Source organism: Callorhinus ursinus, unplaced genomic scaffold, assembly GCF_003265705.2.
Source record: "Callorhinus ursinus isolate GAN/ISIS: 27379988/994484 unplaced genomic scaffold, GSC_fseal_2.0 scaffold29, whole genome shotgun sequence".
In the NCBI taxonomy this organism is placed as follows: Eukaryota; Metazoa; Chordata; class Mammalia; order Carnivora; family Otariidae; genus Callorhinus; species Callorhinus ursinus.
In genome coordinates this window covers 20042073-20055293 of record NW_027397091.1, presented here as the reverse complement: position 1 = coordinate 20055293, position 13221 = coordinate 20042073, and the positions used below count along the sequence as shown (strand labels likewise).

At 47.5% G+C, this 13221-nt stretch overlaps 1 protein-coding gene across 3 annotated transcripts in view; it reads left to right on the top strand.

Annotated features, from left to right (window-relative positions):
- The first annotated feature begins 685 nt into the window (after positions 1-685).
- The window catches only part of CD93 (CD93 molecule), a 39988-nt gene continuing 27452 nt past the window's right edge, over positions 686-13221 (top strand). For 2 of the 3 annotated variants that reach the window (XR_003209415.2, XR_012374131.1), the window contains exons 1-2: positions 686-2826; positions 3076-3259. Coding sequence is in view for 1 of the 3 variants with exons in the window: in XM_025876975.2 (XP_025732760.1) it covers positions 899-2826; positions 3076-3100 (1953 nt within the window). In the remaining 2 variants the exon portion in view is untranslated. Of the gene's footprint in view, positions 2827-3075; positions 7591-13221 lie in introns of those variants that run through there. The other variant, XM_025876975.2, reaches the window with a different exon arrangement.

The following is a 13221-nucleotide window of genomic DNA, read 5'->3' as shown; positions in this document are numbered from 1 at the left end:
CAGGGGAGTCAGGAATGCAAGTCCAGGGCCATGAGGCCAGAAACATTTTCCTCTTTTCTTTCTGATGCTTTTTGTGACACTGCCACCTCACAACACAGTATCTGCACTGTGAAACCCTGAAAACTGCCAAATTTCATCCCATTTGGTTTAATGCTCTTTAGGAGCTTGGCATTGTGTTAAGACAATCCATCATTCCCACGGCCCAGTTCCTATTTAAAAACTGCCCATCTATTTAAAGTTCATGATGAGGGGATAAAAGAAAAAAGACTTCCAAAGCCAAAGGGAACATGAGATAGGCAGAAGAAAAATCCAGTTTGCTTCTAAAAAAGGCTGAAAATTATAACCATCCGTGGCCTCATGTCTCAAGTCTGAGAATTTTTTTTTTTTCCTCTTCTGGTTGTTTGCAAACCAAAGTGGAATTTTATTATGGGTTACTAAGTGAGCTTTTTCAAGTTCCTAGTCCCCCAAAGTCTCCACTCACTCTGTAGCATGCCATTTAAGTTCGTCCTGCAGATGGGAAAGACAAGGGAGCCCAAATAAAGCAGCAGGCGTCTCTGAGCTGGAACCGCCTGCCCCCCCACGCTGCTGCATTTCCCCAGCAATTAGCCAGAGACCCAACGCAGCCGTCTGACCTCTTCTATGAACAACAAAACCGTGATGAAGGCGACAGGAGTCAGAACACTATTCATTGCAGGAAGCCCCAGTATCCGGTAAGAAGTAAGAAGTACAACAGTACAGGATGCGCCTTGGGTCAGGGGGATGTGAAAGCCCTCAGTCTTTGTGCTCCTCCCTGGGCCAGAGCGTCTGCGTCTGAGCCCTTGGTTGTTCTTGGAGTTCAGCTGTGCCTGTGGCTGTCACCGCAGGGCCATCAGCCCCCCGCCGGGAGGGACACGGGGCCATGATGGCCACCTGCGCCGGGCTGCCGCTGCTGCTGCTGCTGCTGAGGCTGCTTCTGGGCCAGCCCCGGGCGGGGGCCGGCGCTCACAGGGTGGCTGCGGTGTGCGCGGGCAGGGCCTGCTACACGGCGCACTGGGGCAAGCTGAGTGCGGCCGAGGCCCAGCTTCACTGCAGCAGGAACGGCGGCAACCTGGCCACGGTGAGGAGTGAGGAGGAGGCCTGGCACACCCAGCGAGCCCTCACCCAGCTCCTGGAGTCGGAGGCGCCCCTGGCAGCTCGGATGGGAAAGTTCTGGATCGGGCTCCAGCGCGAGAAGGCCAAGTGCTTGGACCCCAGCCTGCCGCTGAAAGGCTTCAGCTGGGTGGGCGGCGGGGAGGACACGCTTTACACCAACTGGAATAAGGAGGTGAGGAGCTCTTGCATCTCCAGGCGCTGTGTGTCCCTGCTGCTCTATCTGTCCCAGCCTTCCCATGCCAGCCATCTCCCCAAGTGGTCCGAGGGCCCCTGCGGGAGCCCGGGCTCTCCAGGAAGCAACATCGAAGGCTTCGTGTGCAAGTTCAGTTTCAAAGGCATGTGCCAGCCTCTGGCTCTGGGGGGCCCAGGCCGGGTGAACTACACGACCCCGTTCAATGCCACCAGCTCTTCCCTGGAGGCCGTGCCCTTTGGCTCCGCAGCTACCGTGGTCTGTGGGGCCGGGGAAGGCGGTCAGGAGGATTACTTCATGTGCAGGGAGAAGGCCCCTGATGTGTTTGACTGGGGCAGCTCAGGCCCCCTCTGCGTCAGCCCCCAGTATGGGTGCAGCTTCAACAACGGGGGCTGCCAGCAGGACTGCTTCGAGGGGGGCGACGGCTCCTTCCGCTGCGGCTGCCGGCCGGGCTTCCGGCTGCTCGACGACCTGGTGACCTGTGCCTCCCGGGACCCTTGCAGCTCCAGCCCGTGCCAGGGGACAGCCACCTGTGTCCCGGCACCCCACGGGAAGAACTACACGTGCCGCTGCCCCCAGGGCTACCAGCTGGACTCTAGTCAGCAGGACTGTGTGGACATGGACGAGTGCCAGGACTCCCCCTGCCCACAGGCCTGTGTCAACGCCCCTGGGGGCTTCCGCTGTGAGTGCTGGGTGGGCTACGAGCCCGGCGGCCCCGGGGAGGAGCCCTGTCGGGATGTGGACGAGTGTGCCCCCGGCCGCTCGCCCTGCGCCCAGGAGTGCACCAACACCGACGGCTCCTTCTACTGCTCCTGCGAGAAGGGCTATGTTCTGGCCGGGGCAGAAGGCACCGAGTGCCAGGACGTGGACGAGTGTGCGGACACGGACAATGGCCTTTGTGACAGCTTGTGCCTCAACACGCAGGGGTCCTTCCGCTGCGGCTGCCTGCCGGGCTGGGAGCTGGGCCCGGACGGGGTCTCGTGCACCCTGGGCCCCACGTCCCTGGCACCGCCGTCTGGGCCTTCCCAGGGGGGGGATGCGGGAGTTAGAGAGGGGAAACTCGTGCATTCTGCCACAATGTCCAGGGACCCTGAGGGTACCTCCAAGGAGACACCCACCGCAAAAGGAACCTCCCTCCCACGCAATTCCCCCGTTACCCTGGCCACACCCCACGTGCCGGCTCCCAGTGGGCCCCCTGGTGTCTGGATGGAGCCCAGCACCCATCACCCTCTGGCCACCCCTGGCCGTGGGGAGAGTACAGATGAGGATTTCACAGCCAAACAAAGCGATGAGGGCACCGACGGACAAAAGCTGCTGTTGTTCTACATCCTGGGCACCGTGGTGGCCATCTTACTCTTACTGGCTCTGGCTCTAGGGCTACTGGTCTATCGCAAGCGGAGAGCAAAGAGAGAGGAGGAGAAGGAGAAAAAGCCCCAGAACGCAGCTGACGGCTACTCCTGGGCTCCAGAGCGAGCTGAGAGCAGGGCTTTGGAGAATCAGTACAGGTAAAGGAGGCCTCAGGTCACCCAGAGGGGGTGGGAGGGTGGGCAGGTGCGGGGAGACGGGAGGGCAAGGACCGGCACACAAAGCAGGCGGAGTACAAGGGGCAGGCGTTGTCCAGGCTGTCAGCCCGGCGGCGCTCACTAAGGGCTGTCGCCCTCCCTGGGGCATGGAGCACGTGGGCCCCTCCCGGGGTCTAGATGTGCTTGGCGGGTCACAGCGGCTTCCAATGCTGTCCTGGTTGTTTTCCGCAGTCCGACGCCGGGGACGGACTGCTGAAGGTGAGATGGCCCCAGAGACGCTGACAATCGGCCACCACCGTCCTCAGAGTTTTACGCACCCCGTCAGAAGGGGGGGCACATCCTTCCAAAAGACTGGACTGGAATCTTAGCAAACAGTTGTAAACATTCTTAAAAGCTGGCCACTTGGAAAATACAGGTATTTTCTATGTGTGTGGTATTCTTGAAGTGGAAGCAATGTGTTGGGATGTCATTTCGGGAATTTTGTGAATATTAACAGTTCTCACTCACTTATCTTGTCAAATTCAAATGTGACTGATTTCATGTCTGCCACTGATTCTGGATCAAGGGCTTACAAGTCAGGTGCTAATGGGGCTCCTTTTGAACTGCTTCTCTGCTCGCTGGAATCATCTAAGAAGAAAAGATGGTCTGTTAATGCTATTAGGATTGGAATGATTTGTTCCTCTTGGTAGAACAGAGACTAAATCAATTGTTTAATTACGTAAGAAGCTTTTTTTTTTTCTTTTTTTTGGTCAAAAGGAACATATTCAGGACTGGAAACATTTCTTTTCATTTGTGTTCATGCATTTTCCCATCACAAGCCCTGCTGAGCTTTATGGTTGGAGTCCTGCAGAATGACCAGAGTACACTGATCTGCTTAGGTAGCAAGGATGCTGGAAGTTTAGAAATTGCATTTCCTAGTTCTTAGTGTCTCTAATGGTCTTGGGTTTATTTGCAAGTGAAGTCTGGAAAGTGTGGGAGAAGTATGAAGTGAGTTGAAAGTGTTTTTGAAAGCACGTACTCCAAAGAGCTTGAGAGAGAAGCCCGGGGTTTGTTCCACAAATACTTGAATCAATCCTTCTAAATGCACTTGCATTTAACACACACTTACTATTGATGAGGTGAATGCGCACAAGGATAAAAGCTGGACACGTCTTGTCTCTGGGTGAGTGCAGCCCCGAGACACCTCCCATGCCACCTGCCTTCTCTGCGTGCTGTTCTGGATTTAAATGCTCTGATCTTAGATGGATGAAGCCCTGAGAAGTCTCTCATTCTGATTATTAAGGCTGTGTGAGGGGGATGAGATGCTGAGTTTTGAAAGCTGGCATCATAAGGCATTTTAACATAGCTCACAGCTGGTATTGCTTCTTGAGAACATGATCCTGACTTGTGGCTGTAGCTTGCAAGAAAGGGACTGGGCAGGCAGGACGCTGTCCCCTTTCTGCTTGAAGAAGTTTGTCACGTTTTTTTCTATTTCTTAAAAAAAGTGGGGGAGATGGGATGGAGAAGAAAAAAGAGAATAGCTAAAATCTTTTGCAACCACAAAAACCACTCAAGGCAGTTTTAATTTATTTTTAAATGCTCGCTTGCAAAGGTTTCCCTTCCCTGTGTAGTGGTGGAGAGTACTCTCTCCCCATGCAGTTCTGCCTGGGTCACTGGAAAACAGCTCAGGGATTCACCAATGGTCAGAGCTAGCACCGGGAGACCGCAGGTCATCTGCAGGCTTGTTGCTGTCACCTTGTAGAACAGAACGGGAGTGTATTTCCTTCTAGGGATCCCAAAATCTGCCTCTCAGAACCAGGGTGCCCTACTTGGTTTTGCCTTAGAAACACATCTGTCCCAGAGGCGGACACCTGGGGCATGAGGAGCTGCCAGGTGCATGGCCCTCAGAGTTAAATAAATATACTTTAGATATTTTTGAAATGTAGATGCTATATTTCAGGGTTTTTTTTTTTTTAAGGAAATGGGTAACTGAAGGAGTGGGTATAAGGAAAGATGAAGGTTTTGGAGGACTTAGCATGGTATTTGGAACTTTTGCTTTTTAAAGACATCTAATATTATATAGATTTCAGTTGAAATACTGGTGCTTAACACCCAAGGAGGCAAAGGTTGTATCCACCAGCCATAGGACCCTTGGCCGTCTGTTGTGTGGGAAACAACCATGCCACTATTCAGATGATTTCAAAGAGTTGGCCGGATGCGTTGCTGACAATATTGGCACTTACATGAAATAAATGCAAATTCAACAGTTTTAGCTCCAGGCTTTTACGATGCTACCTTGTCACTAGAAGGAAGGAGACATTCCTGTTCTAGGCTTCCCCTAAGGCCCTGTGGGGAACTGTGGGACTTGTACTGGCTGAGATCCCCAAGTGTGCTCGCTCATTTTTAGAGTCGGATTTCTTCTGCGGTGCAGCCCCGATTTTGACCTCTATGTTTGAATCCCTCCATGGGTAAAACACCCTATCCCAACAGCGTGAAGACCTCAGATCCCCACTGTGAAACATGCAAGGGGAGAAATGGGCTGATAAATATTTTCTCAATATCCCCTCCAGCAGAATCTGCCCCTGCCTGGGTAGATGAGCCCTACCTTGTCTCCCGGCCACTCAAACCAGCGGCCAAGATCCCAGAACTGGATGCCCTTAGGCAGTGAATCTGATGAACACTGCTGCTTCCAACAAATGCTGTTCTCCTATTTCATACCTCTGTCATTTTGTCTGAGGGATGTGAATCCTTGTTTGGGGAGATGGGGGCCCACAGCAGTGGACACACAAATGCCCACTGGCTGCTTGGCCATTGGTCAATAGTCCTTTTATCCAGAAGCTCCCCAAGTGCCTGGGCCATGACACAGCCTGAGAAATGGAAGGGATGGAGCATGGGAGAGGTAGGCTCTGCCATGTACAGACTCCTCCAGCTGTGTCCAACAGACCAGGCACTGTTCTGTCCCTGAGCTGCCGAGCAGCAGAATGGCCAGGGCGATGGAGAAAGGGAGACAGCTTCACTTGGCTGTCTTGAATTAGCTTGAATTAGCTCTAAGACAATGGAGACTTTTGTCCAAATAGAATTTCCCATACTTCAATAATTCCAGGATGCACTTGAAAAAACTGTATTCAGAACAAACCCACCCCGTCCCGTCCCCTCTCTCTAAGGCAGATCATTTAAGGAGAGGATGCAGCCCACTATACTCCTTCCTGAATTTCCGGGATGCTCCCTGCTCTTTGCTCTTGTTCATTTGCACACGTGATGAAGAACAAGCCCCACCCCAGAATCTGAGGAGTGTATAAAGCAAAAGTGGGGCAATTATCTGAAAATGCCTTGGGAGTGGTGGACCTGGTGGGGCTTTTTGTAGGGTGCATGCACTGCTACTCAACATTGTGACCTTGAGGCTGGTGTCCCTTTGGTTCATCCACATGCCTGATTATCATAACCATGATATCTGGCGCTACACAGCCGAATGGTGTTTTCCGGGCAGCATAAAAGTGAATGACTCAAGTGGGTTTCTTCTTAAGGACAGGAGGGATGCAGGCTAACATCCTCCCTGTGATTAGGCAAAAAGGTGGAATAAAAAGTTAAACACATATGCGAACGTGTTTATGTACATGGTATAGGAAGAACTAAGTTGGAAATGAATCTCTGTCCCTGAAACACATGTGCATGTTGCTATTCTTACATTCCATTCAGGAGCCCCTGTTTGAACACATCCTGATAGGACCTGGAGTTTTATCACCGAATGACCTTTGGAGAATATGGACGTGATCATTAGCTAATTTTATTCCAGCCCTCTTTCCCACAAATATTCCTGTGAAAACTAAGAGAACAGAGGCAAGATTTGACCCCAAAAATGTACTACATTCAAAATAATGCAGTTTTTAAAAGCAAATATAGGACAGCCTTTTCCTATTATTTTTCTCCTTAGCTTCTCCATTGTCTGAATCAGGAAAACAGGAAAGCATGGCTTTCTAGCAGCTGCAAAATGGTGTAATGTCCCCTCCATATTTCCAACACCTTAAACAATAGATTTAGCATGGAATCTGAGATATGATCCCTGAAAACATCTGTCCCTATCTGGTTGCAAAACCTCCTGCTATGTCTATGTGGTTTGTGGTGTTTGTCAACCAAAAAAAAAAAAAAAAAAAAAAAAAAAAAAAAGAAGCTGATAATCAAAATTCTCCATGTATTCTATAATCAAATACCATATTCCATTCCAGATTCCCAAAACTAATACTCATCAAAATGCTTTAAAAAAAAATGATTTGTGTTTTGACCTGTTCTTGGAGATCATGCCCATCTATTTTAGGAAGAAACTCTGGAAATTCTGTCTTACACTGTTCCTCTTATCTACAAGGGTTTCCTTTCTGCAGATTTTGCCCACCGTTCTTCCAGGCTGGGTTCTTTATGCATATTTGGCTGAAGCTTGAATTAGGTCATTCACAAGGCCTTGTTTTGTGATACTTGATGCGACTCTAAATGTCAATCATCACTGCATGCGCGCTAGATGAGAATGTAAGTATTTTTAAATCTGTGGATTTGAAATGTGGTCCACTAATTCTGCCATTGTGGGATTTCTCTGTAGGGCTTCTTTCTGTCCTGGGCACGACTGTTTCCCAGGGCGGGGAGGACAGGCTTGGCCGCTGCGTCGGCCTTATGACTCTGAGAAGCCAAGGGGCATCTCAGGTCCGCCTCAACGAATAGCCTGCTTGTTGTCCTTTGTGTTTTATGTCACATGCCTAACCTAATAAACTCTGGAATGCATTTGTTGTCAACTTGTTTTAATACATTTCATAACAACTCTAAATACATGGCAGAACTTGAATTCATGGTCATTAAACATATCCCTTTCTCTCCTCAAATAGTTGCTTAAAAAAGTACCTTTCCTGCCCCATTTCTACATCTTTACCTACTGGTCATGACACTAAGTCTAGGACACCTAGGTTGGGACGAGGCCCTGTCCACCGGGACAAGGACATTCTGAGGAACTGGGCTGCACTGTGTCCTGTGTCCCGGCTGCTGAACCCAGCCAGGCTGGACTTGATGCTTCCAGATTTGTTTTCTGGTCTGAGTCCACTCCCCCATGCCTCTCTGCCCGTTTAATTCCCTGCATCGTTTTAATTGCATGGGGGACACCTGGTGTGTGATTAAACATGTCCAATTGGTGTGATGTGGAAACACCATTCTGTAATTATCATAGGACCACTTGTCGCCACTTTGTCAGCAAAGCCTTTTCCGTTTGTTTAGCTAATTGCACAGGCAGACCAGATCCCTCACTGCTTGGTTGCACGAATCTCACTGTGCCTGGAGGCCAGGGCAGCAGGTGGTCTGATTTGAGTTGGCCTGCCTCTCAGACTGCGTGCCTGGTGAGAACAGGGCCTGGGGAGGAGAAAGTGCCCCGCTGTCATGTTAAGGGACAAGACACTTGCCATAACCATTCATTGCTTACAGTTAAATAAAGCTGATCCTTTTAGCAGTCCAGTCACTAATGAAATACATTTGGAAATTCTATCTTAATATGAACAGCCATGGCTGCCTCCCAACACACACACACACACACACACACACCACAATTTTAACAGGCTTCTCTTTCATATTGAAAAACCTGAGGCCAGTGTTTCCTAATTTAGGAAAAGCCCATGAACAAAATGGCCAAATTTAAACTCCTCTTGGTGACTTTTGCTATCTGCTAACTAAAATAAATATTAGATACACCTTTCAAATATGAATCATTTACAAAGAAATTCAATTCATAAAGAGTTATATTTACTGCTCAATAAAAAGTCCATTTGTAACAGAAAACATGTAGATTAAAATACAAGACTCACATGCCATGGAGTTTAACACGAATCAAACAAACATATCAAGTTCTCAGCTGACTTCTAAATATATTCAGTAAGTGGAGACAGGGCACAGATAATAAACCTGCAAATTCAAAGCCTCAATTAGCCCTTCACAGCTTCCCTAGGCCCCCCAGGTCATCCTTTGCGGAGGAAATGATGGACAGGTAAGTGGTGAAAAGGTGAGCAAAGTGCAGCGAAGAAATGAAAGAGCAGGATAACCCCTGAGGCTGGCAACCACCCCCAGGGAGCCTGACTTGACAGGATGCTCTTCACGGGGCCACACACGCAGGTCCTCACCTGAGCCTCCTGGCACCCAAACCTCGGCACCACGACCACTTCCCCGCCCTGCCCCCAAAATCTTTTTGCTGGATTTTTATGTGAAGTCTGTCATCATTGACTTGGATGTTGATCTTCTCCTGTGGTTGAAAACTGGTCCATAGAATTCAACTGTACAGTAGGAAGGAAGAAGGAAGGAAGGGAGGAAGAAAGGAAGGAAGGAAGGAAGGAAGGAAGGAAGGAAGGAAGGAAGGAAGGAAGGAAGACGCAGGGAAGGAAAGCAGGATGGGAAGAGGGCAGAGAGAGAGAGGAAAGAATGGAAGAAAGGAAAGAAGAAATGGAAGAAACAGAGAGAAAAAGGAGGGGAAGGGGATAGAAGAAGGGAGAGAGAGAGAGAGAGAGAGAGAGAGAAGAGGGGGGTGGAGGATGACTTGGATGTGGCCAAGGTCATTGGGTCGCCATTCACGCATCTCAGCTTTAGTTTGAGATGCTCAGGGGCCATTTGTCCTTACTGCCATCTGTAACTTCCTGGACCGCGCTTGCAGAAGACAGAGCTCTATTTCTGTGGAGCTTGGCTGAGGACCAACACCCTCTGTATCATGCTCTTGCCACCTCTTCCTGCAAAGCACTGCTTATCTCCTCCACTTCATGTTTTATGCCTGTCCACATAATTCATAGCATAATGTTCTAAACTGGGTCAGGGCCTTCTGTGCTGTAGAGATCCTTCTACTTTCAAACATCACACGAAAATAATGAAATGTGTGAGGTAGAAGCAAATAATTTTGCCTTTTACCTCCTTTCCTCTGGGTCTTCCTTTCCCCAAAAGTTTATATCACAAATCAAGTGTTTCACTTCCTTGTTAAAACAATCATCCGCATCCCCAAGTAGCTGGCCCCTGGGTATCTGAGCCCACCTTCTCTCGTCACGGCGAGTGCGTTGCATGCAGGCTCTGGCTCATCCATGGACTTTGTCCAAGTCGTTGTCTCTCACGGTGATGTGGCTTTGCTGACCCCCTCGTATTTCTTTTTTTTTTTAATTTTTTATTGTTATGTTAATCACCATATATTACATCATTAGTTTTTGATGCAGCGTTCCATGATTCATTGTTTGTTCATAACACCCAGTGCACCATGCAAAACGTGCCCTCCTCAATACCCATCACCAGGCTAACCCATCCCCCCACCCCCCTACCCTCTAGAACCCTCAGTTTGTTTTTCAGAGTCCATCATCTCTCATGGTTCGTCTCCCCCTCTGACATACTCCCCTTTTCTTCCTCTCCTGTTATCTTCTTCTTTTCCTTTTTTCTTAAAATATGTTGCGTTATTTGTTTCAGAAGTACAGATCTGTGATTCAACAGTCTTGCACAATTCACAGCGCTCACCGTAGCACATACCCTCCCCAAAGTCTATCACCCAGCCATCCCATCCCTCCCACCCCCAACCACTCCAGTAACACTCAGTTTGTTTCCTGAGATTAAGAATTCCTCATATCAGTGAGGTCATGTGATACATGTCTTTCTCTGATTGACTTATTTCACTCAGCATAACACCCTCCAATTCCATCCATGTCGTTGCAAATGGCAAGATCTCATTCCTTTTGATGGCTGCATAATATTCCATTGTGTATATATACCACATCTTCTTTATCCATTCATCTGTCGATGGGCATCTTGGCTCTTTCCACAGTTTGGCTATTGTGGACATTGCTGCTATAAACATTGGGGTACATGTACCCCTTCGGGTCCCTACATTTGTATCTTTGGGGTAAATACCCAGTAGTGCAATTGCTGGATCGAACGGTAGCTCTAATTTCAACTGTTTGAGGAACCTCCATACTGTTTTCCAGAGGGGTTGCACCAGCTTGCATTCCCACCAACAGTGTAGGAGGGTTCCCCTTTCTCCACATCCCCGCCAACATCTGTCGTTCCCTGACTTGTTAATTTTAGCCATTCTGACGGGTGTGAGGTGGTATCTCATTGAGGTTTTGATTTGGATTTCCCTGATGCCGAGTGATGTTGAGCACTTTTTCATGTGCCTGTTGGCCATTTGGATGTCTTCTTTGGAGAAATGTCTGTTCATGTCTTCTGCCCATTTCTTGATTGGATTATTTGTTCTTTGGGTGTTGAGTTTGATAAGTTCTTTATAGATTTTGGATACTAGCCCTTTATCTGATATGTCGTTTGCAAATATTTTCTCCCATTCTGTCGGTTGTCTTTTGGTTTTGTGGACTGTTTCTTTTGCTGTGCAAAAGCTTTTTATCTTGATGAAATCCCAATAGTTCATTTTTGCCCTGGCTTCCCGTGCCTTTGGCGATGTTTCTAGGAAGAAGTTGCTGCGGCTAAGGTCGAAAAGGTTGCTACCTGTGTTCTCCTTTAGGATTTGGATGGACTCCTGTCTCACGTTTAGGTCTTTCAACCATTTGGAGTCTATTCTTGTGTGTGGTGTAAGGAAATGGTCCAGTTTCATTCTTCTGCATGTGGCTGTCCAATTTTCCCAACACCATTTGTTGAAGAGACTGTCTTTTTGCCATTGGACATTCTTTCCTGCTTTGTCAAAAATAAGTTGACCATAGAGTTGAGGGTCCATTTCTGGGCTCTCGATTCTGTTCCATTGATCTATGCGTCTGTTTTTGTGCCAGTACCATACTGTCTTGATGATGACAGCTTTGTAATAGAGCTGGAAGTCCGGAATTGTGATGCCGCCAGCTTTGCTTTTCTTTTTCAGTATTCCTCTGGCTATTCGGGGTCTCTTCTGGTTCCATACAAATTTTAGGATTATTTGTTCCATTTCTTTGAAAAAAGTGGATGGTATTTTGATGGGGATTGCATTGAATGTGTAGATTGCTCTAGGTAGCATTGACATCTTCACAATGTTGATTCTCCCAATCCATGAGCATGGAACGTTTTTCCATGTCTTTGTGTCTTCTTCAATTTCTTTCATGAGTATTTTATAGTTTTCTGAGTACAGATCCTTTGCCTCTTTGGTTAGATTTATTCCTAGGTATCTAATGGTTTTGGGTGCAATTGTAAATGGGATAGACTCCTTGATTTGTCTCTCTTCTGTCTTGTTGTTGGTGTATAGGAATGCCACTGATTTCTGTGCATTGATTTTATAGCCTGCTACTTTACTGAATTCCTGTATGAGTTCTAGCAGTTTTGGGGTGGAGTCTTTTGGGTTTTCCACGTACAGTATCATATCATCTGCAAAGAGTGAGAGTTTGACTTCCTCTTTGCCGATTTGGATGCCTTTGATTTCTTTTTGTTGTCTGATTGCTGTGGCTAGGACTTCTAATACTATGTTGAATAGCAGTGGTGAGAGTGGACATCCCTGCCGCATTCCTGACCTTAGGGGAAAGGCTCTCAGCCTTTCCCCATTGAGAATGATACTCGCTGTAGGTTTTTCATAGATGGCTTTTATGATATTGAGGTATGTACCCTCTATCCCTATACTCTGAAGAGTTTTGATCAAGAAAGGATGTTGTACTTTGTCAAATGCTTTTTCTGCATCTATTGAGAGGATCATATGATTCTTGTTCTTTCTTTTGTTAATGTATTGTATCACGTTGATTGATTTGCGGATGTTGAACCAGCCTTGCAGCCCAGGAATAAATCCCACTTGGTCATGGTGAATAATCCTTTTAATGTACTGTTGGATCCTATTGGCTAGTATTTTGGTGAGAATTTTTGCATCCATGTTCATCAAGGATATTGGTCTGTAATTCTCTTTTTTGATGGGGTCTTTGTCTGGTTTTGGGATCAAGGTAATGCTGGCCTCATAAAATGAGTTTGGAAGTTTCCCTTCCATTTCTATTTTTTGGAACAGTTTCAGGAGAATAGGTATTAATTCTTCTTGAAATGTCTGATAGAATTCCCCCGGGAAGCCGTCTGGCCCTGGGCTTTTGTTTCTTGGGAGATTTTTGATGACTGTTTCAATTTCCTTAGTGGTTATAGGTCTGTTCAGGTTTTCTATTTCTTCCTGGTTCAATTTTGGTAGTTGATACATCTCTAGGAATGCACCCATTTCTTCCAGGTTCTCTAATTTGCTGGCATAGAGTTGCTCATAATATGTTCTTATAATTGTTTGTATTTCTTTGGTGTTGGTTGTGATCTCTCCTCTTTCATTCATGATTTTGTTGATTTGGGTCATTTCTCTTTTCTTTTTCTAAGTCTGGCCAGGGGTTTATCAATCTTGTTAATTCTTTCAAAGAACCAGCTCCTAGTTTCGTTGATCTGTTCTACTGTTCTTTTGGTTTCTAGTTCATTGATTTCTGCTCTGAT